Source organism: Myxine glutinosa, chromosome 2 (genome assembly GCF_964187855.1).
Source record: "Myxine glutinosa chromosome 2, kmMyxGlut1.1, whole genome shotgun sequence".
NCBI classification, from domain to species: Eukaryota; Metazoa; Chordata; class Myxini; order Myxiniformes; family Myxinidae; genus Myxine; species Myxine glutinosa.
In genome coordinates, this window is record NC_136262.1 from 214,552,671 (window position 1) to 214,576,432 (window position 23,762).

At 44.7% G+C, this 23,762-nt stretch overlaps 1 protein-coding gene across 1 annotated transcript in view; it reads left to right on the forward strand.

Annotated features, from left to right (window-relative positions):
- The first annotated feature begins 274 nt into the window (after positions 1-274).
- The window catches only part of TRIP4 (thyroid hormone receptor interactor 4), a 33,637-nt gene continuing 10,149 nt past the window's right edge, over positions 275-23,762 (forward strand). Inside the window, exons 1-7 of the mRNA XM_068106330.2 lie at positions 275-527; positions 7,362-7,531; positions 12,259-12,386; positions 14,372-14,578; positions 14,700-14,857; positions 19,598-19,816; positions 23,391-23,505. Of these exons, the coding sequence (XP_067962431.2) occupies positions 442-527; positions 7,362-7,531; positions 12,259-12,386; positions 14,372-14,578; positions 14,700-14,857; positions 19,598-19,816; positions 23,391-23,505 (1,083 nt within the window). The 5' untranslated portion in view covers positions 275-441. The remainder of the gene's footprint in view (positions 528-7,361; positions 7,532-12,258; positions 12,387-14,371; positions 14,579-14,699; positions 14,858-19,597; positions 19,817-23,390; positions 23,506-23,762) is intronic.

A 23,762-nucleotide genomic window follows, 5' to 3' on the forward strand; every position in this document is an offset into this window, starting at 1 on the left:
TGTTACCTCGTTTTTTACTTGTATTTCATACATTCGCATGATAGTTATTTTGATGGCTTAGTTATTATAACTGTGGATCAATTTAAATACTGTTTCATTATGTTTGTTTGATAGTTGCATGTTTATTTAAACCTGTTGTGACGGCCATGGCGGTATAGTGCAAGGTAGAGCCTAATTCATCTTGTTAATTTGTTTCCAGAATTTACAAGTTTATTTTATCGCTTCCTTAGTGTTACCTCTTGTTATAGATAAAAAGGTTAAAGTTTTAGCCGCCAGTGCAATGACAGGAAGAAAAGGTGAGATGTAATTATTATCGCGTGTATTTCCTGGATTGAAGAGATCACGTAACAGACTCGGGCGGGGGCGAGCGAGGGTCGCTGGAGTTGTGACAGTGGTGGACATTGTGAACGGTACCGTAACAGAGTACGACTCGCTGTGGTCATGTCCGACCCACTGTCACTGGAGAGTTGGTGTAAGAAGGAGCTTTCCGAGAGATTCTCCATGGATCTGTGGCCTGAAGGACTCAGGTGTGCCAGACTCGCCAGTCTGATTTCCAATCCAAGACTACCTCTGATCTGTTATAGAAATTATTTATTTATTATATATATATTCAGTGCACAATCACATCTGGTAAATTGCTACAAGACCATTAAGAAATGTTTACAATGCGGAGCACTTGTTTTTAAATGAGCACAGGGTGAATTAGAACGGCACTCAGTGGAGAGCAAACCTCCACCTGGTTGGCCATTTCACTCAATGGTGAAGAATCACTTTAAAAATTATACTAGCTGGTTCCGGATCTTCACCAAAATTGAATCGATTCTTCCTTGTCACACACACGACCTGTCCAACAAGTTTCGTCCAAATCCATCAATAACTTTTTGAGATATCCTGCTATGTATCCTTTTGGCCCTATCTCCCAATGGTGAAGAATCACTTGAATAATTAAATATTTCTCATATTATGAATCCATATTCAGATCTTCACCAAAATCGAATCGAATCGTCCTTGTCTCACACCCAACCTCTCCACCAAGTGTCGTCCAAATCCGTCCACAACTTTTTGAGATATCCTGCTTTGTATCGTTTTTGTCCCTATCTCCCAATGGTGAAGAATCACTTTCAAAATTCTAGTAGCCGGATCCGAATCCGAATCTTCACCAAAATCGAATCATTTCATCCTTGTCACATACGCCACCTCTCTGCCAAATTTCGTCCGAATCCGTCCACAACTTTTTGAGATTTGTTTTTCACAAACGGACAGACAAACGGACGGACAGGGGTGAAAACATAACCTCCATCCACCTTTGGTGGCGGAGGTAACTAGATCGATGGTATTCATAGAATACTTACCTGCGCAGTCTTACAAATTTGTAATTTCACCGATATACACTTCTGAGGTAAATGTGTACAAATTATACTTCAAAAATCTGCTATGGAGTACATTAATAAGCCTTTATAAAGTGGATTCTATTCTCATCCTCGAGTGTTTTCATATAACTACCAACGCTGATGAGGACGCCAGAATAGATCGCTAAAGTATAAATCAAGACATCGTTAAAACGCCACATTATACTTCTTCTTTCCTATTTTTCACCACCCGAGCACAATAAAGGCTGATACGATTATAATGATCCTAATTTCACACGGTTTTCGATGTATACTCAATATGTGCTGTATCAAATGCTCATGTAACATGTGGTAAAGTTTCAATTTCCTCCGTTGAACGGTTTTCGATGTATGCTCAATATGCACTATATCAAATGGTCATGTAACATGTGGTAAAGTTTGAATTTCCTCCGTTGAACGGTTTTCGATGTATGCTCAATATGCTCAATATGCGACGGGGCTTGCTTTGATCTCTCCACGGCATCAAAGTTTGAGTGTTTTCCCGTTCGTTTCTTTGTCAAATTTCCGCTGCGTATTTTGTTGTGTATGTGTTATTGTGTGTTTCTATTTGGTTTTGGTTTTGTAGTTGTTGCACATTTGTGTGTAATTAGTCGTTTCTTTGTCCGCGCCTCGTGCGGCCTGGTGTCTCGTGCGGCCTCCTCGTCTCGACTTGTGCCCCGCCCCCTATATTCTCGTTTGTTCTTTCACCTCTGCTCCTGCTTTCTCAAATCCATGTTCTCACTTAGAGACTTTTCCCAGATTGTTTTCATGGTTTTGTTTAAATATTTATTTAAATATGTTTAAACCGCAGCGGTGATCCCCCCCCCCCCCCCCCCCCCCAGGATTTCCATGTTTTAAACGTTTCCCAGTGTGTACCCTGGATAAGAATAGGTACGCCGTATCCCTGCGTGTCGTAGGAGGCGACTAAGAGGGTTGGCGGCAGGAAGGGCATCCGGCCATAAAAAACATTGCCTCAAAAAGAGAACCATGACAATTACAACTACATGTGGGCAGGGTACAGCCCGAAGAGGAGATCGGTTTCTGAGGTTTGGGACATGGAATGTAGGGACAATGACAGGGAGATCAGGAGAAGTGGTGGAAGTATTGGTCAGAAGAAGAGTGGACATATGTTGTGTGCAAGAGACGAGATGGAAGGGAAGTGGTGTGAGAATGGTGAAGGGTAGGCAGGGACAGAAATACAAGTTTGTGTGGCAAGGGTGCCTGGAGGGCGTGAATGGTGTTGGTGTCCTGTTTTCTGAGGAGTTTGTAGACAGTGTGGTGAGTGTGACTAGAGTGAGTGACAGGTTGATGATGGTGAAAATGATGATTGGAAAGCTCTTGGTGAACGTCATCTCGGGATATGCTCCGCAGGTTGGTCGGAGCGATGAAGAGAAGGACAAGTTCTGGTGTGCGATAGAGAAGCTGATGGAAAACGTGAAAGATGAGGAAGTTGTTGTGGTAGGAGGAGACCTAAATGGACATGTGGGAAGGAGTATGGATGGTTTTGATGGAGTTCATGGGGGTTACGGATATGGTGTGAGAAATGGAGAAGGTGAAAGGATTTTGGAGTTTGCTGATGGAGCTGATTTGTTGATTTGTAATACTCAGTTCCAGAAAGAGGATAATAAGCTTGTTACATACACGTCAGGTGGGTCGACGACAACCGTTGACTACCTGATGGTGCGTAGGCGAGATAGGGGGCACCTCCGAGACACAAAGGTGATCCCGGGGGAGGAGGCTGTTTCACAGCACCACTTGGTTGTCTGCGACGTAAGGGTGAAAGGTGCGAGGAGAGCTCGGCGGGTGAAGTACCAACCGAGAATGAAGGTGTGGAGGTTGAAAGAGGTGACAGTAAGGGAGGCATTAAAAGAGAGGCTGAGTAGGGTCGAGGATGATGTGGTTGAGCTTGAAAGTGGTTGGATGTCAATGAAAGCTAGTCTGTTGGGAGCCGTTGGTGAGGTATGTGGATGGACAAAAGGACCACCGAGGCACTCGGAAACATGGTGGTGGGATGATGAAGTTGGAAAGAGGATTGACGAGAAGAGGAAGAAGTTCAAGGAGTGGCAGAAGGCGAAGGGTACGGGAGCAGAAACAGCAGAGCATGAAAGTTATAAGGCAGCCAGGAAGGCTGCAAAGAAAGAGGTAGCAAAGGCGCAGGAGGCATGTAGGAAGATGTTTGGAGAACGCTTGGATTCGGAAGAGGGTCAGAAAGCAGTATTCAGGATTGCAAAGCAGATAGCGAAAGAGAGGTGTGATGTGATGGGGGTGAGCTGCTTGAAGGATGAAGTGGGACAAATCGTTGTCGACCCAGATGGAATTAAAGGAAGATGGAAAAGATATATGGAAATGCTGTTGAATACAGAGAATGAATGGGATGGCAACATAGAGAGTAACCCAGTTTTAGGACCGGCAGAGAAGATAACTGAGAAGGAAGTTGAGGAAGTGATAAAAGCAATGAAGGGTAGAAAAGCGGGAGGGCCGACGGGAGTTGTGGGAGATATGTTGAAGGCAGCAGGAAGTTGGGGTGTGAAGAGAATGACAGAGATCTGTAATCTGGTGGTGAAAGAAGGCCACATTCCAGTGGATTGGGAACTGAGTACCCTCGTCCCTCTATACCAGGGGAAAGGTGATCCTCTGGAGTGTGGCTCGTACCGAGCGATAAAGTTATTGGAGTATGGAATGAAGGTATTGGAAAGGGTGTTGGAGAGGAGGATAAGGATGAAAGTGAAGATCGACGAAATGCAGTTTGGATTTATGCCAGGAAGAGGAACGACAGACGCGCTTTTCATTGTGAGGCAGTTGCAGGAGAAGTACACGGAGAAGAGGAAGAAGTTGTTTCTTGGGTTTGTTGATCTGGAGAAAGCATTCGATCGGGTTCCACGCAAAGTATTGAAACATGGGCATTGAGGAAGTTAGGAGTGGAGGAATGGTTGATCAGAGTAGTGATGGCAATGTACAAAAGAGCGCGCACAGCTGTAAGGACGAAGGACGGGAACAGTGGTGAGTTTGAGGTGAAGGTGGGAGTGCATCAGGGGTCGGTACTAAGTCCACTACTATTTGTAGCTGTGATGGAGGTGCTGGCTCAGAACGTAAAGGAGGGTTTACCGTGGGAGTTGTTGTATGCAGATGATCTGGTGTTGATTGCGGAAAGTATGGATGGACTGAAGGAAAAGATGAACACGTGGAAGGAATGTATGGAGACAAAAGGTCTGAAGGTGAATATCGGAAAGACGAAGGTGATGGCAAGTGGTAAAGCATGTGGTGAGGTGGAAAGAACTGGGAAGTGGCCCTGTGCTGTGTGTAGGAAAGGTGTCGGAGTGAACTCCATTCAGTGTACAATGTGCGCTGAGTGGGTTCATCAAAAATGTAGTGGTCTGAGAGGGTCATTAACCAGTGTGGCAGCTACATTCAAATGTAAGGTGTGCACAGAGGGAGCTGCAGATGGAGGAAATGTTGAGTTGGATCTTGGAGACGGCGTGAAGCTGGAAGGTGTGAAAACATTTTGCTACCTCGGAGACATGCTGAATGGAGAAGGTGGATCAGACTCGGCAACGGTTGCTCGAGTGAGATGTGCATGGAAGAAGTTTCGGGAATTGAGTGGCGTGCTGATGATGAGGGGGTGTCGTTGAAGCTGAAGGGAAAGGTGTATGCTGCATGTGTGAGAATTGTTATGATTTATGGGAGCGAGACATGGGTAATGAACGTAGAGCAGCAACGAAGGTTGGAAAGGGTGGAAATGCGAATGGTTCGACGGATGTGCGGAGTATCGTTGAGAGAGAGGAAGACAAATGATGAATTGCGAAAGATGATGGGAATAGAGCCTGTGATTGATGCTGTGAAGAGGAACAGGTTGAGATGGTTTGGTCATGTGTTGAGGAAGGATGAAAGTGACTGGTTGAGAAGAGTGATGGAAATGAATGTAGAAGGAAGTAGAAGACGGGGAAGACCGAGAAAGACTTGGCTAAAAATGGTGGAAGAAGAAATGCGGGCAAGGGGGTTAACAAGGAGAGATGCAGAAAATAGGGCAAAATGGAGAAGATTGTCATGGGGACCGCAAGGCTAACCCCCGCTCTAGCAGGGAAAATGGCCTTTAAAATGCATGTTGTTGTTGTTGCTCAATATGCACTATATCAAATGTTCATGTAACATGTGGTAAAGTTTCAATTTCCCCCGTTGAACTGTTTTCGATGTACGCTCAATATGCGCTATATCAAATGTTCATGTAACATGTGGTAAAGTTTAAATTTCCTCCGTTGAACGGTTTTCGATGTATACTCAATTTGCGCTATATCAAATGGTCATGTAACATGTGGTAAAGTTTCAATTTCCTCCGTTGAACGGTTTTCGATGTATGCTCAATATGCACTATATCAAATGTTCATGTAACATGTAGTAAAGTTTAAATTTCTTCCGTTGAACGGTTTTCGATGTATGCTCAATATGCACGTGGTAAAGTTTAAATTTCTTCCGTTGAATGGTTTTTGATGTATGCTCTTAACAAAATGCAGACACATGCATGACCAATTGCTTAACCCCACTGTTTGCTTCGCGAGGGTGAGGTAATCATAAATTGCTGGGACTCTTCGTCAACCCTCATGGATCCGTTTCATGAACTATTGGGGACGTTGGTCCAAAGGACCAAACTTTCATTGGTCTTCACGGCCTTGTAGCATACCTGCTTACTGTACTGCTTGAGCATTAGCTTGTCTTTCACCAAACCCTGATGGGATTGGGTCAGGGAGATGGGCAGGGTGGGAGTAAGGGGGGGGGAAATATATGTTTGTTATTATTATTGTCAAATGATGCTACTATTATTATTGTTGTTAATATTATTTGTATTAATTAATATATGCTTTGTTACAATGTTATTATTATTATTATTTATTTTGTAATCAGAATGCCATACCATGGAAGGACCTATTAAACTTCTCTATACACCTTAACATGGTGTGCTTTTAAAACATGGGAATTCTTCAGGATTATTCGTAGTTGACTAGCCTAATCAAGCAAAAGATCATAACGATTATTTCGGTGTCTCACATTCCACATCAGAAAGCTTTCGTAGAATTCCACAAAAAAAGACACACACACACACACACAAACACACACACACAAAACCTCGTCCATTTATAGTATATTGCTTATTGCATCCAACTGTAGGCCCTACAGTTCAGTTTGTTGCCTTTTTACCCTCTTGTTAACTCGCTCTTCTATGAGATGAGACTATTGCATGAAAATCCTTTATAAACACCTTTAATCACACCATGTACAAGATTCAGCCTTTGAAGTCATGGTATATGTTTAAATGTCACATCATTCAAGTGCAGTGCTATGCCTACTTATTAACAACTGGTTAAATAATGCCTGAAATAGATTGTTACATTTTTAAAATTTTGTATGCAGGTGCAAAGGATTCAGAAAACGATGAATTGTGTGCCACCAACACATTCATTAGGCAATTGACCAGTGCCCATCAGCCCTTATAATCACAGTGTTGCCCTCTCTCCATTGGACCAACCAGATTGCTGATGATTGGATGTTGTTCGAGTATAAATGCCTTTGAGGTTCATTCCGTTTCCAAAATTTGATGTCCTCTAAAACCACAAATTTATTCTTCAAAGGAACCATTGTCCACCACGCTTCCCCTTTTAGTATCGCTTGAACAGCACAATTTCTCCACTGGTTGAACTCTCTATTTAAACTGCATTGTTTGTCCAAAATTGCGCGTTCAGTGTGAAATAACCCGTGATCAATGTCTTTCTAAACGATGTCCCATTTGGCCCTATTTGCTCGAAATTGTCACCATTCCATCATTCTCGCTGGGCAATGGAGGTTTAGCCTGTGGTAAATCCCATGGTAATTTAATATTTACGGGTAAGATTGAAAGGCAGTCGTATGCTTGGAATGTCATGTTGTCATGTGTGCTTGTCATGTCATGTTCTTGTTTTTTTTCTAAATTGGTATTTTCCACAGGGAAATCCTCTCTAATGTCAATGCTGAAGAGCTTCGGATATATCTGATGGATAAGCTGCGTGGTGACGATAGAGAAAAGAGAAGGTTTATTGAGCAGCTTCTGCAACGCCGTCACACCGAATGCCTTCCTCCTCTTCCTGACAATATGCAGGTTTACCGCAAGAAAGAAGGTTTGTGTCTCCTTGCTGACTTCACATAATTTGGCTGGTGGTGATAGCGTAGAAAGGAGATGACATCTTGGAATAACGAGCTTTTATTTATTACCTCGCACGTGAAGTGTTAAGGAATGGGTTCACTCTATCTGTGTGTCTGTCTGCAGATGTCAGTCTATGAGCAAGGAACAACTGAATGTCAAACAACCAACCAACCAACCACCGTTTAGAGGCCATTTTTCCCCGCAAAGTGGGGGTTGGCCTTTTTCGGGGACCGTGGTTGTTGTTGTTTTTCGTGGTCCCCTTTTGAACTGGAACGTGGAACAACTGAATGTCAATTGAATGTTATATTTACCTCTGCCAACAAAGGTGGATGGAGGTTGTGTTTTCACCCCTGTCTGTTTGTCTGTCTGTCTGTCTGTTTGTTTGTCTGTCCGTTTGTGAACAAGACATCTCAAAAAGTTGTGGACAGATTCGGACGAAATTTGGCAGAGAGGTAGCATATGTGACAAGTACGAAATGATTAGATATTGGTGAAGATCCGGATTCGTATCCGGCTACTATAATTTTTTAAGTGATTCTTCACCATTGGGAGATAGGGCCAAAAACGATACATAGCAAGATATCTCAAAAAGTTGTGGACGGATTTGGACGGATCCCCTCCAAACTGCTGGGCCCTGTGCTTTTTCTGGTCTTTATCAATGATCTCTCCGACTCTCTGGAAAATCCTCTGTATCTCTTTGCTGATGACTCCACTCTCTGCCGCTCCATTCCTCTTCCCTCAGATCGGCAGTCTGCAGCCTCCTCTCTCTGAAGACCTGGACAAAATCACAGACTGGTCAAACATGTGGAACATGTCTTTCAATCCTGACAAATCTCACACTCTTACTATGTCTCTCCGAAAAGATCGACTGGACAACCCTCCCATCTACTTTCTCAACAATCCTCTCCAAGAAGTTCTGTCGCTCAAGCTTTTGGGTCTCACCATCTGCCATGATCTTTCTTGGGAAAACCACATTTCCAAGCTGGCCTCCAAAGCCAGTCGCCGACTGGGCATCCTCCGTCGTGCGAAGTCCTTCCTAGGCACACCTGAGCTCCTCACCACATACAAGGCTTTCATCCGCAGCTCAATGGAATACTGTTCTCCCCTATGGGCTGGTGCTCCTGCCTCACACCTGGCTCGGCTTCACGCTGTTGAATCCAAAGCTTTCAGAATCATTGGAATCTCCCGCGATGAAGCTATCTCTGAGGGCCTTTCACTCACTCACCACAGGCAGGTAGGTGGTCTTTCTGTCTTCTACCGACTCCTCTCCGGCCTTGCTCCCCCAGCTCTCTCTGTGCTCTGTCCCCCAAATATTCCTACAGGTCGCACAAGATCTGCCAGCCACCCTCTGATGGTTAAACTGCCGAAATCTCGGCTCTCTGCTCACCTTCACTCTTTCATTCCTCTTTTCTCCCGCCTCTGGAACAAACTCCCACACTCACTTCAATCACACTCCTCCCTCCAGGTCTTCAAAACAGCTGTTCACCACCATCTCTTATCTTCCCCCATCCAAAACCTTGATCTTTTCTACCCCCACTAATTCACCCCAGATCCACCTTGTTTGAAATTCCAACTTCTTTCCTGGAAGTCTTGGCAGTGTCCATATGTTTTATACCTCTCCCACCCCCCCCCCCCCCCTTCCCATGCCTTCCCCCCAAAGCCCTCTCCCTCCCACAGTTCTCTCGATGTCTCCATGTCTCTCGGTCCCTGCTCTCAAATGTTGTGTTTGTGTCCTTCCCCCTCTCTCCCCATCTTGTCTACCGCTCCCGATGTTATTTGTTTTGTGTGTCTGTTTGTCTTTCTGTGTGATTAATGTTCGCTCTTTCACGAGCCTCGATCTTGTATACAAAAACAAAAACAAAAAAAAAAAAAAAAAAACTTGGTCGACCGGTTGGGTGTCTGACAAGGACAAATAGATTCGATTTTGGTTCATGTCCGAATCCAGATCCGGCCTATTAGTGGGATACAAAACGTAAAATGTTCACCAGTCTCTACTGAGTGCCATTCTAGTTTGAACATGAATTGGAAAACTAACCTCTAGTTTAGCAGTACTTTGGCTCCGAATTTCTCCAGATTGCGCATGCGCAGAGAGCAGTGCAATAATTTTTATACTCTGCCAGTCTGGTAGTAACAAAATTGAAAATCATTCCAAAAAGAAAGCTTACTGTTTTTAAGGACGTCATAAAGGACACAAACAACAGGCACGAATAACTAATATAACATGTTAAATAATGTGGTGTAATAGACGCTGTGTCAACAGCGGTAAACTTCCGAAAAAGTTATGAAGATAAGTCTTGTACCATTGCACAGGCCTTGCTTGTGTTCAGATTGCAAAGAACAATCAGTATCATGCCATTTGTGCCGATGCCTTTGGTGCTCCTGGCTCTTTGGTGCTCACAGCTCTGACTTCACATGTTCACTTCGTACTACTCGTTTCCCCTCCAATATTTTGGTTCTTTTGAGGCCATGTAGTTTTTTTTTTCATCTATTGAGAAAACATTCGTAATACGTACGGGATAGATAATAAATCCTGCCTTCTCCTTCCGGGCCCTGGACCATGAATGCACCCAAGTTTAGATTTAAAAGCTGAGCCTGAAGCGAATGAGTTTTCATACAGAGAATTGTTAATGTTGAAATGTAAGAAATGATGATTCGCTCACTTTAATGTTAAAACATAAATTGATCGTAACCATCCCAACTTTCTAAAAGATTCACTGCACACCCCGAGTACAACTCGCAAGTTTCCACTCATTCTGTCCAGCGGTTTAGGAGTTCATATAACACAGACAGACAGACAGAGGTGGAAATGTTGTTGAGTTCTCGTTGTAGTGCGCCAACCATTTCACCACTGTTGAATTCACGCATGCTCATGACTGAGTGGAATGTTGAAAATAGTTATAGGTCTAAAAAAAATGAAGATATTATTTTAATTGAAATGGCAGATCCCGTCATTTTGAAGCTCATTTGAAATTGGGGATGCAATTGAGCAAATAATACTGAAGTGTGTTCCAGTAATTTCCTCTTGGTTAGACACCCAGAATCCATGCTTGTCGTTCACCTCTACTCTTTTGTTCCTCTTCTGTCCTGTTTGTGGAATTGCTTTCCGGAGGCTCTTCACTCACACTCTTCTCTTCAGGACTTCACGCAAGAGCTGAAATAGGAAATTATGAAAGAGCAATCTGGCTATGTTAAGTTGTTCTCAACCTACTTCACTTCCAAAATGCCTTTTTCTTTGTTGTTCATCATTTAACTAGGAGCTGATACTCAAGGTCTCTTGGCTTTTGGGTGGTTGCCACATGCACACACATGCACGCACACAAACACACACTCTTTAACAAGAAACAATGCAAGAAGAGCCTCTCAAATATTGTACACAAGACAAATTACCGAGATGGTTGTTATGGCAACATAATTCAGCCAATCACATCCGTAATCTAATCAGGTTGACAAATGTCATTAGGAATAGATATCTGTATTATTATGAAAGCTATTGAAATATTTCGGTTTTTGAAGTTTTTGAAATATCGCGTACACAAAAGTACATGGACGGATGATCCATCGGTCGGACAGAGCTCATTTTAACGTTCCCTGTCTCCGACTTTGTTGGAGGGACAGAGGACAAAAAGTGATTGAAATAAATGAAAGACCACTCTGTTGCACAATTTGTGACTTTGTAGGCAATGCGGCTTGTTACCGTAGTTTCATATGGAAGAATGTCGTGCACTTGAGTGCGTGGTTACTGTCCCATAATGCATTTGGCTGTGTTGTCATGCAAACCTATCAAAACCACAGTCTGCCTACTTTGGCACCACAGGCTGGCCTTTTACACTTGAGGAATGAATGATCGTTTTAAGGCCATTTTCCCCGCTAGAGCGGGGGTTAGCCTTGCGGGCCCCATGACAATCATGGTTCCCTGTTTGAGGCAATGTTTTTATGGCCGGATGCCCTTCCTGACGCCAACCCTTGGTCACGCTCTTACGATGCGCAGGGATACGGTGTACCTATTCTAAATCGGGGTACACACCGTGATCATTCATCCCAGCAAGCTGGTACTCAATTTGCCGACCTCGGTAGGATGACAGGCCGAGTCAACCCCCCTGGCGTTAATTCAGCGATCGACCGGGATTCGAACCCAGGATCCTAGGATCCCAAGCCGGCACCCTAACCGCTAAGCCAACACCAGGCTTAAAAAGCCAACACCAGGCCTTTTTACACTTGAGGATTCTGACATTTTTATATACCACAAATCTATTTCCTGTGGAATTGATAGGAATTGCTTACATGCTCTTCTGATGGTTTTGGTATGGTGTGCATTTGCTCATGATCTCTGTGTTAAAAGAGTCATGAGGTCATGCATGTATCCTTTTCAGAGAGTTTGTCTTATCGGTATCGGCATGTGTTCCTGCTATAAACTTCCTTTACCAACAGAACCACAATGCACTATTGCAGCAGTGTGGTTTTTTGTTTAGTGTTAACCTAATGAGAAATCCCAAATGACTGTCTTGCTTCATGGAAAGTGTAAAAGGTGCATCGCAGGAATTCTGAGCTTGAGACTTGTCTTTTAACGTATACCACCGACATGGCATAGCCATTATCCTTATCTATCCCTTATTAATTACTTGAATATCAAAAGGCTCCGCCCTGGTTATGCCAAGATGTTTGCTTTACATTCTCAAACAACGCATATACCCTTTCTGTGCAGACCAAGACAAGTTCCAGAAGCCAGAGAAGGGAAAGAAGAAAGGAAAAAACAAGGCGGAAACAAAGGGCTCCTATTTGAACTCTGACCTTCAAACGTCTTCAGAGAGAGATTCTGCAGTTCAGGGCAAGGTGAGACTTGAATATGGTGGTTTTAGATTAATTCTGCCATTCGGCACAAGAAGACTGCTGTACCCAACCAACTAGAGAAATAGTTAATACTGCAATGGATGTTATGGACCCCAGAGCTAATTACCTCATGACTTGTTTGCCGCAAGGAGTTGTGGGATGTAACCAGGGTCAGTTAATTTTGATATTGCTTTAAAGGAGAGATATCAATGGTGCCATATTACCATATTTGGCGATTGCAGACAATCAGGAAGATCTGGAAAAATGGGTGTAAATGAAAACAGCAGAAAAATATTAGACATTTTGGTTCCATAACCTCCTAATCAATGATGATGATGATGATTTTTGTTGTTGTTAAAAATGAATTTCCACATTCTTGGGAAAATAGTACAGTAATATGATTATCAAAGGTTATCATTGTGTAATGATAACAGGTGGCATATATCATGATTGGATTAAAAGGTACATGGAATATTACAGGTTGTACCAGGAATTCAAGTCAAAATTCCAGGTTTTACCAAAGGAAACACTGCATGTCGTCATTGAGATTGAGGTCCATTTTTAGATAAGTTCTGCTGCAATTGTCGGTTGCGTCATGGAAAAATAACTTTGTATGTTGCTCGTGTTGCCTTGCATTAGTTGTTTTACTGAAGTGGTGCAGTTGATGTTTTGTAAATGCAATATGTCTATCTGGGATAATTTGAGCATTAAATTAGTAACTTTTGCAGACTAAAATAAAGACCTTTGAGAAATGAATCCCCAATATAAACATGAACTGACCAAATTTGCATTTATCATTTTGGGTGGAAATTCCTCAGAACAAAAACAGTGAGAAACTCACATTGAAACCATTCAGAACAGCTTTTGAGATGAGGCCATTATGCTTCAAATAGTGGGAGATTATGAAAGGTACATTTCAGCCTCTCATACTTTTATTATGAAAGGCTGACGTGTACTGCAATGTTCTTTAATAGCCTTTCCCTAGGAAATCAACAAATGTAAAGCTGCATTCACACAGTTAATCTGAAATAACTAGTCCAAATTAATTCCCAAGAATTTGGATCCATAATAAAAGCTTGGCGTTCACATGAAGATATTTGACATGGGCTAGGTGTCAGGAAGCGAACGAGTTAGTGACCGGAGAAGGCTTGGCAGTGGAACACTTCATTGCTGTTGCCGCCATAATTTATGCAGACAACACCCTTTAACAGAGAGTCACGCCACCTGGACAGCTTGTCACACCACCTAGACAGTGTGTCGCTCCACCTGGGCAGCATGTCGCACCACCTGGACAGTACATCGCGCCACCTGGACAGCACATCCACCACCTGGAAAGCGTGCCGCGCCACCTGGACAGCGTGCCACGCCACCTGGACAGCGTGTCGCACCACATGGACAGCGTGTCACGCCACCTGGACAGCGTGTCACGCCACCTGGACAGCGTGTCGCGCCACCTGGACAGCATGTCGCGCCACCTGGACAGCGTATCGCACCACCTGGACAGCGTGCTGCACCTTCAAACCATATGGTTGTGCTATATTCACACAAACTTATGCCCGATAAGTAATCCATAATCTGATTGACTCCTCTAAAGTTTTGACAGACTATCTTCCATTCACATAGACCTTTGCTCGGAAAACCTCATGACCTGTTGACCTCGGTTTTAAGGCCACCTTAGGGTGCTATAAAATGTATATTTGGGATGTGGGGTCAGATAGTGCTGCCGCCAACCAGCAGGCAAAAAGTAACCATCACGAGGTCAAAAACTCCATAGCGTTTCAATGTCCAACACATCCCGAAACCACCACCGAGAAAAGCTCACCCAGCTGGGCAGCGCCAGGTATCCCCTGCTAGTAAAGCAATAAAGTGGACTTTGGTACTTAAAAAAGACAAAATAAATCTTCTTTTTCTGGAATCTCTAAAATCAACGAGAAGTTGTGATTGAGATGGAACAGCTCATTTCCTTCAAACCCACTTGTGGAGAGCAGGATGCTACAGATGGTGGCACACAGAAGACCAAGTTTGTTTCCCTGTATAGCAAGGAGGGTGAGAATCGGCTGGCTGTGATACTGCCCGGGCGACACCCGTGTGACTGCTTGGCACAAAAGCACGCCCTCATCAACAACTGCTTGGAATGTGGGCGCATCGTATGCAAGCAGGAGGGCTCGGGTCCTTGTCTCTTCTGTGGAAATTTAGTGAGTGGAGCTGGGCGGTGGGGAAGAGTGGGCAGATAGGTGGAGAGTAAGGAAAAACCATAAAGTATTGTGGGTTGACCTTGTTTTTTTTAAGTGAGAAGCCTTTTTTTGTCCTATACAGGTGTGTACTAAAGAAGAGATGGAGGTATTGTCTCATAATTCCAACAAGAGTGAGAAACTCCGGAGGAAGTTGCTAGGAAACAGTGAAGATCGTGTCGGGCAGGGCCTCAATAAAGCCATCCAACACCGCGACAAGTTGCTGGACTACGACAAAAACTGGTCTGTTGGAATTCAGTGAGCCTTTTGTTGGGGGTAATTTGGCCAGTTATGTGAGGCTTCTCGTGCAATGTTTCCATGCTCAACTCATTCTGCGTTGTGAACCTTGCTGACCCTGATGCTGTGTTTCCATGTTAAATTAGCCCACCCGAATCAGCTGGCAATTCGAGCTGTCCCTGATGTTTTTGTGGACCTCCTCCCAAAGAGGGCAAAAGCAGGATCTGTGGAAGTACATCACAGTACTGACCAATCAAGCGAAGGGGGCTTAAACGTTTAATCCATATCCAGGTTTATTGGGTTTGCTTCTGGTTTTTTCTGTGCTTTAATATTCCCATATATTTTATTTTATTTGTCATAACAAAATAGCTCCAAAGAGTTCACAAGGAATCCGCTGTAAATTTGATGGCCGAGTCCATTCGGCCCATCTGGCCTGCGCTACACCAACACCAGATTAAATAATTCTGTCCAAGATAATGACGTAATTTAATTGGAGGGATGGGGTTAAGAATAGAGATAAGAAAAGTTGTTGAGATTGTCTTCATTGTGCACAAATTAATGTGACATTCACTGCAAAATTTTCTGGGGAACAACAGCCCACATGTATCAAAAAAATAAATCGAGTAATGGTACACTGAACGGATCAGGACACAAAAGGCAAAAAGGAACAGTTCAGAGAGGGGGGGGAAACATAAACAGCATAGTTTAAGGCCAAGATAGTGGGCAGACCTGGACAAATAATGGGTGTGGGGAGGAAAGAGGGGCAGGAGAGGATGCAAAGAGTGGACAAGATGGATACAGAAGGAAACTCTCAGGAGGGAAAACTGGAAATTTGGCAGAAGGAGGAAATGGGGTGGGATGGTGGGTAGTTGGGAGGTTAAAGAGGGTAGAAAAGATCATGGTTTAAGATTGGGAGCAATCTGAGATGGTGATGATGAGCTGTCTTGGAGACATTGAGGGAAGAATGAAGAATGAAGATTGAAGAGAATGTGGAAGTTGGTTCCACAGGTGGGGAAAAAGATGAACGAATGAGTGGAGGTGAGCAGTGATCCTGCATTTAGGTAGTTTCACCAGAAGTGGGTCGATGGTGGACTGAGTTAACCCTGCAGAAACCTGGGGGAGGGGGGGACAAAGCACGGAAAGAGCAGAGGGTGCAATACCAGAAAGGAGGTGGTAGAAGACAGAGAGACCACTGACCTTTCTGTGATGAGGAAAATGATAGACTCAGCTTCGTCGTGGGAGATTCCAATAATCTTGAAGGTCTTGGTTTCCATGGAGTCTAGCTGAGCAAGATGTGAGGCAGGGGAGTCAGCCCAGAGGGGACAGCAGTACTCCATCAAGCTGCGGATGAATGCCTTGTTGGTAGGTAGAAGTTCAGGTGTGCCAAGGAAGGACTTTGTACAACGGAGAATGCTCAGTCGGCAGCTGGCTTTGGAGGCCGACTTTAAAATGTTGTTTACTCAAGAAAGATCATGACTGATAGTGAGACCCAGGAATTTGAATGACTGAATTTCCTCAAGATAATTGTTAAGAAAATAGATGGGGGTGTTGCCAGATGATCTTTTCGGTGAGAGTGTGGTTTGTGAGGATTGAAAGACGTATTCCAAGTGTTTAACCATCTTGTGATTTTTTTTTTCATGGTCTGAAGAGAGGGAAGAGTCTGCAGCCTGTCTGTCGGCAGGATGAGGGATGTCATGGCACAGAGTGGAGTCATCAGCAATAGATAAAGAGAATTTCCCAGAGTCAGAGAGATCATTGATGAAGATCAGGAATAGGAATGGGCCCAGAAAACTGCTTTGGGGCATTCCACCTTGACAGGGAGAGGAGATGAAAGGACTCTGTTGAGTGCCAAATATTGCTACGACAGTAGAGGAAGTCAGTAAGCCATGTGTGGAGTTGGCCTTGGATGCCATTGGCCGAGAGTTTGGAGAGTAAGGAACGATGCCAGACTGTATCAAATGCACGAGATATATGTTTAGAGAGAAGGCCCTGATCTCTTGTTTGACAGAGATGGTATCCGATGTCCATGCATTGTTAGGTGAGTAGAAGCAGCATGGCCAATGTGGAGTGACCTGGTCTGAAACGGAATTGGTGATCTGAGATGAGGTTGTTGGAGAAAAAATTACATATAGATGAGTCTTTTAACTCGACTTGGTTGACCTGTCAACGTGGGTTGCAGGAGAACCCGGATAAGCTTTGTTTTGTAGTCAATCCGTGTTCAAGAGAACGGGTACACATTTGGATTGGCTTTGGGGTTTCCTTCAGTTTGGCCTAACTTCCTCAGGCCTATTTACAATGCTAATTGGAGTACTACCTGCCATTAGTCATCTTCTTTTGTTTTCCTTCATGCAGTGATCATGGCTAATCTTGTTTTGTTTTTTTGACACAAAGATTTTCATTAAAAAGGGGTTCCAAGTCAATATTGCTTTGTTGAATAGCACCACAAGGTTTTTATAGTGTTGCTTTGTTCCTTTTTTGTACCTGTGACTCAATTGTGAACTATAAAGATGATTAGCTTGCATCTTAAAAGGTACTATAACCAGCAAATCACCAGCTGGCATCTCAACAATCATTTGGAGAGAGAGTATCTGTTTATTTAAGATCACATTAACATTAAAATCTCGTTTGATTGCAATTTCTCAGCAATATGTTAACACGTGGTTTCCTGATGAGAGAGTTTGTGTGTAGGAATTTTTACGTGCACCTGTTTTCCCCCTCATTTGTTTGACCAGCCTGATTAGATAAATTTTCGCAAAAATTTTTTTTTTCAAAAAAAAAAAAAATTTTGCCAAAACATTTTTTGGGAAAACAACAGGACCGTTGATGTGGAGGATCATCATGATTTTGTGTTAAGCACGTCGTAGCTCATTTGCATCTTTGCTGTGAAAGTAGATACAGTGCCTTCTGTGGGTTCGAATAAGAATTCGTAACTTGTTCAGGATGCCAGCGATAACTCGCGTCCTGTTTGCAAAAGACACCGTGGGGTATTTACCATCCACTAGCTAATGATAGCTGACAAAACACCCAGCTTAAAGTCCATCCTATGGATGGCACATGCATTGATGAGAAACACCCGGATGACAGTTTACAGCTGGGTCGGGATGCAAACCCAGGCTAAAACAGCTCGGAGGCGAGTGCACATACCTCTCGGCTATCCTGCTAGCCCTAAGTGGAGGATAAAGAACGTTAAACATGATGATGTTGCTCACAAGCCTTCTGGTTGAAATGCAGCTTCCTGGAGTTCACGAAATGTCTGACACCTCTCAAAGAGAACCACATTCACAGAGAAACTGCCGAAAATGGTTCATGGTTAAACTGCCGAAATCTCGGCTCTCTGCTCACCTTCACTCTTTCATTCCTCTTTTCTCCCGCCTCTGGAACAAACTCCCACACTCACTTCAATCACACTCCTCCCTCCAGGTCTTCAAAACAGCTGTTCACCACCATCTCTTATCTTCCCCCATCCAAAACCTTGATCTTTTCTACCCCCACTAATTCACCCCAGATCCACCTTGTTTGAAATTCCAACTTCTTTCCTGGAAGTCTTGGCAGTGTCCATATGTTTTATACCTCTCCCACCCCCCCCCCTTCCCATGCCTCCCCCCCAAAGCCAAGCCCTCTCCCTCCCACAGTTCTCTCGATGTCTCCATGTCTCTCGGTCCCTGCTCTCAAATGTTGTGTTTGTGTCCTTCCCCCTCTCTCCCCATCTTGTCTACCGCTCCCGATGTTATTTGTTTTGTGTGTCTGTTTGTCTTTCTGTGTGATTAATGTTCGCTCTTTCACGAGCCTCGATCGTGTATACAACAAAATAAAATAAAAAAACAAACAAACAAAAAAACCACATTTCCAAGCCGGCCTCCAAAGCCAGTCGCTGACTAGGCATCCTCCGTCGTGCGAAGTCCTTCCTTGGCACACCTGAGCTCCTCACCACATACAAGGCTTTCATCCGCAGCTCAATGGAATACTGGTCCCCCCTCTGGGCCGGTGCTCCTGCCTCACACCTAGCTCGGCTTCACGCTGTTGAAACCAAAGCTTTCAGAATCATTGGAATCTCCTGCGATGAAGCTAACTCCGAGGGCCATTCACTCACTCACCGCAGGCAGGTTGGTGGTCTTTCTGTCTTCTACCGACTCCTCTCCGGCCTTGCTCCCCCAGCTCTCTCTGGGCTCTGTCCCCAAAATATTCCTGCAGGTCGCACAAGTTCTGCCAGCAACCCTCTTATGGTTAAACTGCCAAAATCTAGGCTCTCTGCTCACCTTCACTCTTTCATTCCCCTTTTCTTCCGCCTCTGGAACAAACTCCCCCACTCCCTTCAATCCCACTCCTCCCTCCAGGTCTTTAAAACAGCTGTTCACCACCATCTCTTATCTTCCCCCCTCCAAAACCTTGATCTTTTCTACCCCCGCTAATTCACCCCAGATCCACTTTTTTGAAATTCCAACTTCTTTCCTGGAAGTCCTTGCAGTGTCCATATGTTTTATACCTCTCCCACCTCCCCCCAAGCCCTCTCCCTCCCACAGTTCTCTCGATGTCCCTTCTCTCAAATGTTGTGTTTGTGTCCTTCCCCCTATTTTGTGTTTGTGTCCTTCCCCCTATTTTGTGTTTTGTGTGTCGGTTTGACTTTTTGTATGATTAATGTTAGCTCTTTCATGAGCCTCGATCTTGTATCGAAAAAAAAAAGAGCTCACAAGAGGACTTGGCAATGGAGAAGGTTGGTTTTACTTTCCTTCCCCGCTCCCTCCTCAGCATAAAGAGGACGCAGGTCATCGACGATCAGTCGGACTACTTTGCATCTGAATCAAATCTCTGGATGAGCACGACTGAACGTGAGGCATCGAAGAAGCTAGAGGAGGAACGACATGCTACGCGTCATGCCTCACGACTCAGCCACGGAGTAAAGTTGGACCTGGCTGGGCGTCGTGTGCTTCTGGACGATGGACCATCGATTCCCGACATCAGTGCCAAGTGAGTGCATGTGTGAGCATTTATTTGGCGTTAAGAGCTCAGCCTTGAATAATGATCCATTAGCAATACTCGTTTATGTGCTACCCCTTTTTCATTGCATGGCAAATTAACTTTATAGTTTTATGCACATTTAATATTTATTTCGACCTTGTCATTTTTTTTTCCACTTAATACCAGGAAATTGAAGAGGGGAAAAAATGTACAAAAGGTGACTTGGTCGTTTATGCCCGTGTCATGTCTTCATTTGCAGCTCATTGCCCTTGAATAACGAACAAATGGGTAAACGAGCAGAAATGGATGTCAATTTTCCTGTGTGTTGTGGCAGTGAAGTTGCCTGGTCTTGAGTCCAGCACAAATAAATAACGGCTCTTTAGACTTCCATCTTAAGTCCTCCATTACTAATATATATATATATAACACAGTTTGTGTGTGTGTGTGTAATGTTACCGATAGACTCCTAAACGGAGAGGCTCACGTGCTTCATATTTGGCATAGACATGGCCATTGAGCCTGGGAAGAACATGGCCGACCTAAAAATAATTATTTCATAATATTTTTTAAACCATATTTTTACCTCAGCGCATTTCAGCGAGGAATATAATACACGGCATCTGAGCTGGTCGCAGAGCAGCGCGCTGATTCGCTCAGAGCGATCACGTGATGTTCCAACTTTGCCGCCATAATCTCACAGTTATGCGTTCGCACGTAATTCAGTTTTTTCACATTTCAGCGAGGAACATTGCCATTCACACCACATAGGTTTTTTTTCACTTTCATCTGATATTTGTGATTTATTTCAAACAAACTGTATTTCCCATCGACACGGCCATGTATTCCTATTAACGTTATGTAAAGTACATAAATTGTTTTTGTGGATGTGATCAATTGCCAGTAACCATCTATATCCCTCCCCTCCCCTTCCCTCCTCCCCCTCCCTCCCGCTCCCCCTCCCTTTCCCCCCTCCCGCTCCCCCTACCCTTTCCCCTCCCTTCCCCCTCCACCCTACCCTCTCCCCTTCCCCCCTCCCCTTTCCCCTCCACTCCCCCTCCCCTCCCCCTCCCTTTCCCCCATGCCCCTCCCTTTCCCCCCTACCCCTTCCTTTCTGCCCTACCCCTTCCCCATCCCCCTCCCCCCTCCCTTTCCCCCATGCCCCTCCCTTTCCCCCCTACCCCTTCCTTTCTGCCCTACCCCTTCCCCACCCCCCTCCCCCTCCCCCTCCCCTCCCCCACTCCCCTCCCCCATCCCCTCCCCCTCCCCCACTCCCCTCCCCCCTCCCCTCCCCCATCCCCTCCCCCTCCCCCCATTCCCCCCCCCCTCCCCCCTCTCCTCCCCTCCCCCCTCCCCCTCCCCTCCCCCTCCCCCTCCCTCCCTCTCCCCCTCCCCCCTCTTCTCCCCTCCCCCCCCTCTTCTCCCCTCCCCCCCCTCTTCTCCCCTCCCCCCCTCTCCTCCCCTCCCCCCGTTCCCCTCCCCTTCCTCCTTCCCTCCCCTCCCCCGCCCGGCAATGCCGGGTACTTCTGCTCGTCTTTCATATTGCTGAAACAAAGGTTTCGCCTCAAGATCCAAAAGAAGGAAGCAAGTACAAATTGGGAGAAGGCATATCCACAAGGATAATTCTGTAATCCGCACCACTGCTGGCCGTGTGCCGTCCCTTGAGGACGGTCGTGCTACCAAAGCATCTACCTGATCACGGTTAATAAAAACAATCCACTGGGTGGTTTGCCATAACCCTCTCAGTGGGGTTGGCATTTGATCCTGCAATTACCAGCTTGTCATCCAGAACTCCAGGTGGTTGATCCAACCCAGAACTCTGAATTTGGTCTATAAGCAGCAAATAGAGTAATGTGGCGATTTGTTGTTTGAAAGTTGTTTATTTTATTTTTTTAATTACGTGGTTGAGCGTGAGGGTTGGGGAGGAGGGGAAAATGATAATAGACTTTTTGTCGGGCCATAGCTTGCTGATCACCTCTCACGCATTGTTGAAATTGTGATCCTTCAGTTGTGCAGCGCTCCATGACAATGTGGGTGGCTGGTGGCATACTCCACGTAGTTCTGAACAAAGAATGGCGTTGCCAGCTCAAACACCGTTATCTGAGCTGAAGCACCTAACACTAAAATATAATCTGTTATTCTTCGACAGTAAGCTAAAGTACAAATGAGATTAAAGTAATGTTTTAGACTGTTTAATTTCTCCCTCATTTATAATTGATGCCAGTACTAAAGAAACATGGAAAAAGCAATACTTGGCAAAGCATGATCAACATTTTGTGTTCCTATCTCAGCACTTGTATTCAAATCCCATGTACTGTGTTGATTCATACATTATCCATCAAGGTCCTTGCAATTCGTTTTAAAGTACTGTCGGACCCAGCTATTTGCGGTTCCGTGTATTCGTGGGTGATAAAATGCAACCTGTTTCTCTATGCGTGGAAAAGTTTCCCGCGAATTCGCGGTTTTTTTCCTATTCACGGCCGTGTTCAGCGAATTTGCAGGGTTTTCTTTTTTCTTCTTCGCGGCCATGTTCCGCAAATTCGCGGCTTTCTTTGTTCCTATTTCTGGCCGTGGTCCGAGAATTCGCGGATTTTCATCGACATTCGTGGGTTTTGCCTCGCCATTCGCGGATTTTGCCTCACCATTCATGGTTTGTTCCTTTCTATTCGTGGAATTTCGCGACTCGGGAACCTATCCCCCCTTTTGCCATTGAAACAACTAGCGACGGTACCCGCCCTATGGGCGGGGCTTCAATTGGGGGGCCCAAATGAAAAGACAAAATATTAGAAATGGAAGGCTTTTTTTTATTTTAAACGATTTATATAGACATCCGTTAAATCATATCACACGCAAATCATGAAAATCTAAACAGTACATGGCGCCAATTTTGAAAAAAGATTGAATTCTGCAAAACGGAAGTGGCCGCTACACGTCTTTCTCAGTCGCTCGTTTATGTGTGAAGAGTGCGCGCCGAATCTGTAACACGCAAGCGGCCGCTACACCGGTTTCTCAGTCGCTTTGCACACGCTGCCGTGTTTCTTCGGAGCCGCACGTTTATATAGGAAGAGTTCGTCAGGAGTCGATCTACTCTCTCCTGGTATGTAGAATTTCAACAAAAGCCACATCACTGTTCATATCGGTAAATATTATTCCATCCTGTTTGGAAAAACTGGAAAATTGGAAAAACAATATGGCGTAATTTTACTCCAGGGGGTCCCAGGATTACCCACCCAAAATATTGTTGCGATCGGTTCAGCCGTTTTTGCGGTACCTGGGAACGGACGGACGGACAGACATTTGGTGAATTATAGTAAGATGACCCGCTATTCGCGTTTTCGCAATTCGTGGATTTTCCAGGAACGTATCCCCCGCGAATAGCGGGGTCCGAGGGTACATCGATGTCTTCGAATGTCTGTGTCCATCATGGGATTTGTGTCCAATCCCCCATAAGTTTTGGGTAATTGCTAATAAAATGCACTGGAGATGGAGCGTAATGCAAGATTACTTTGTGAACAAAGCTGCAGGTGTTTGATAATTCTATTGTCATTATTATTTATTATCGCTGTACATGTCTTTCCCCCCACAGTCACGTGGCATCAACGACAGCTCTCATTTCATGCCAAAAGGCACAGGAGTCGTACGTACTGAAGAAGTCGGGACGAGAGCTCGTTAATCCCCGGGTTTTGGGAGAGGCTCCCCAGGTGGTTTATTTATTTATTATTTCTATATCGTGATTCTTTGTTGTTTAGCTTCGTATTCATCGGAATTGTTGTTTGGTGCATCTTCTTACCCCGCACACACAACGCGAAAAGTGGGGTTAAGCAATTGGGTCATGTCTATCCATCTGTCAGTCCGTCTGTACACAAAGTCATAATGGAATGGATTCGAATGGAATGGGATGGCCCGGCTGCAACAAACAGTGGCATGTAGGGAAAAACATTAACAGCATGGGTGAGGG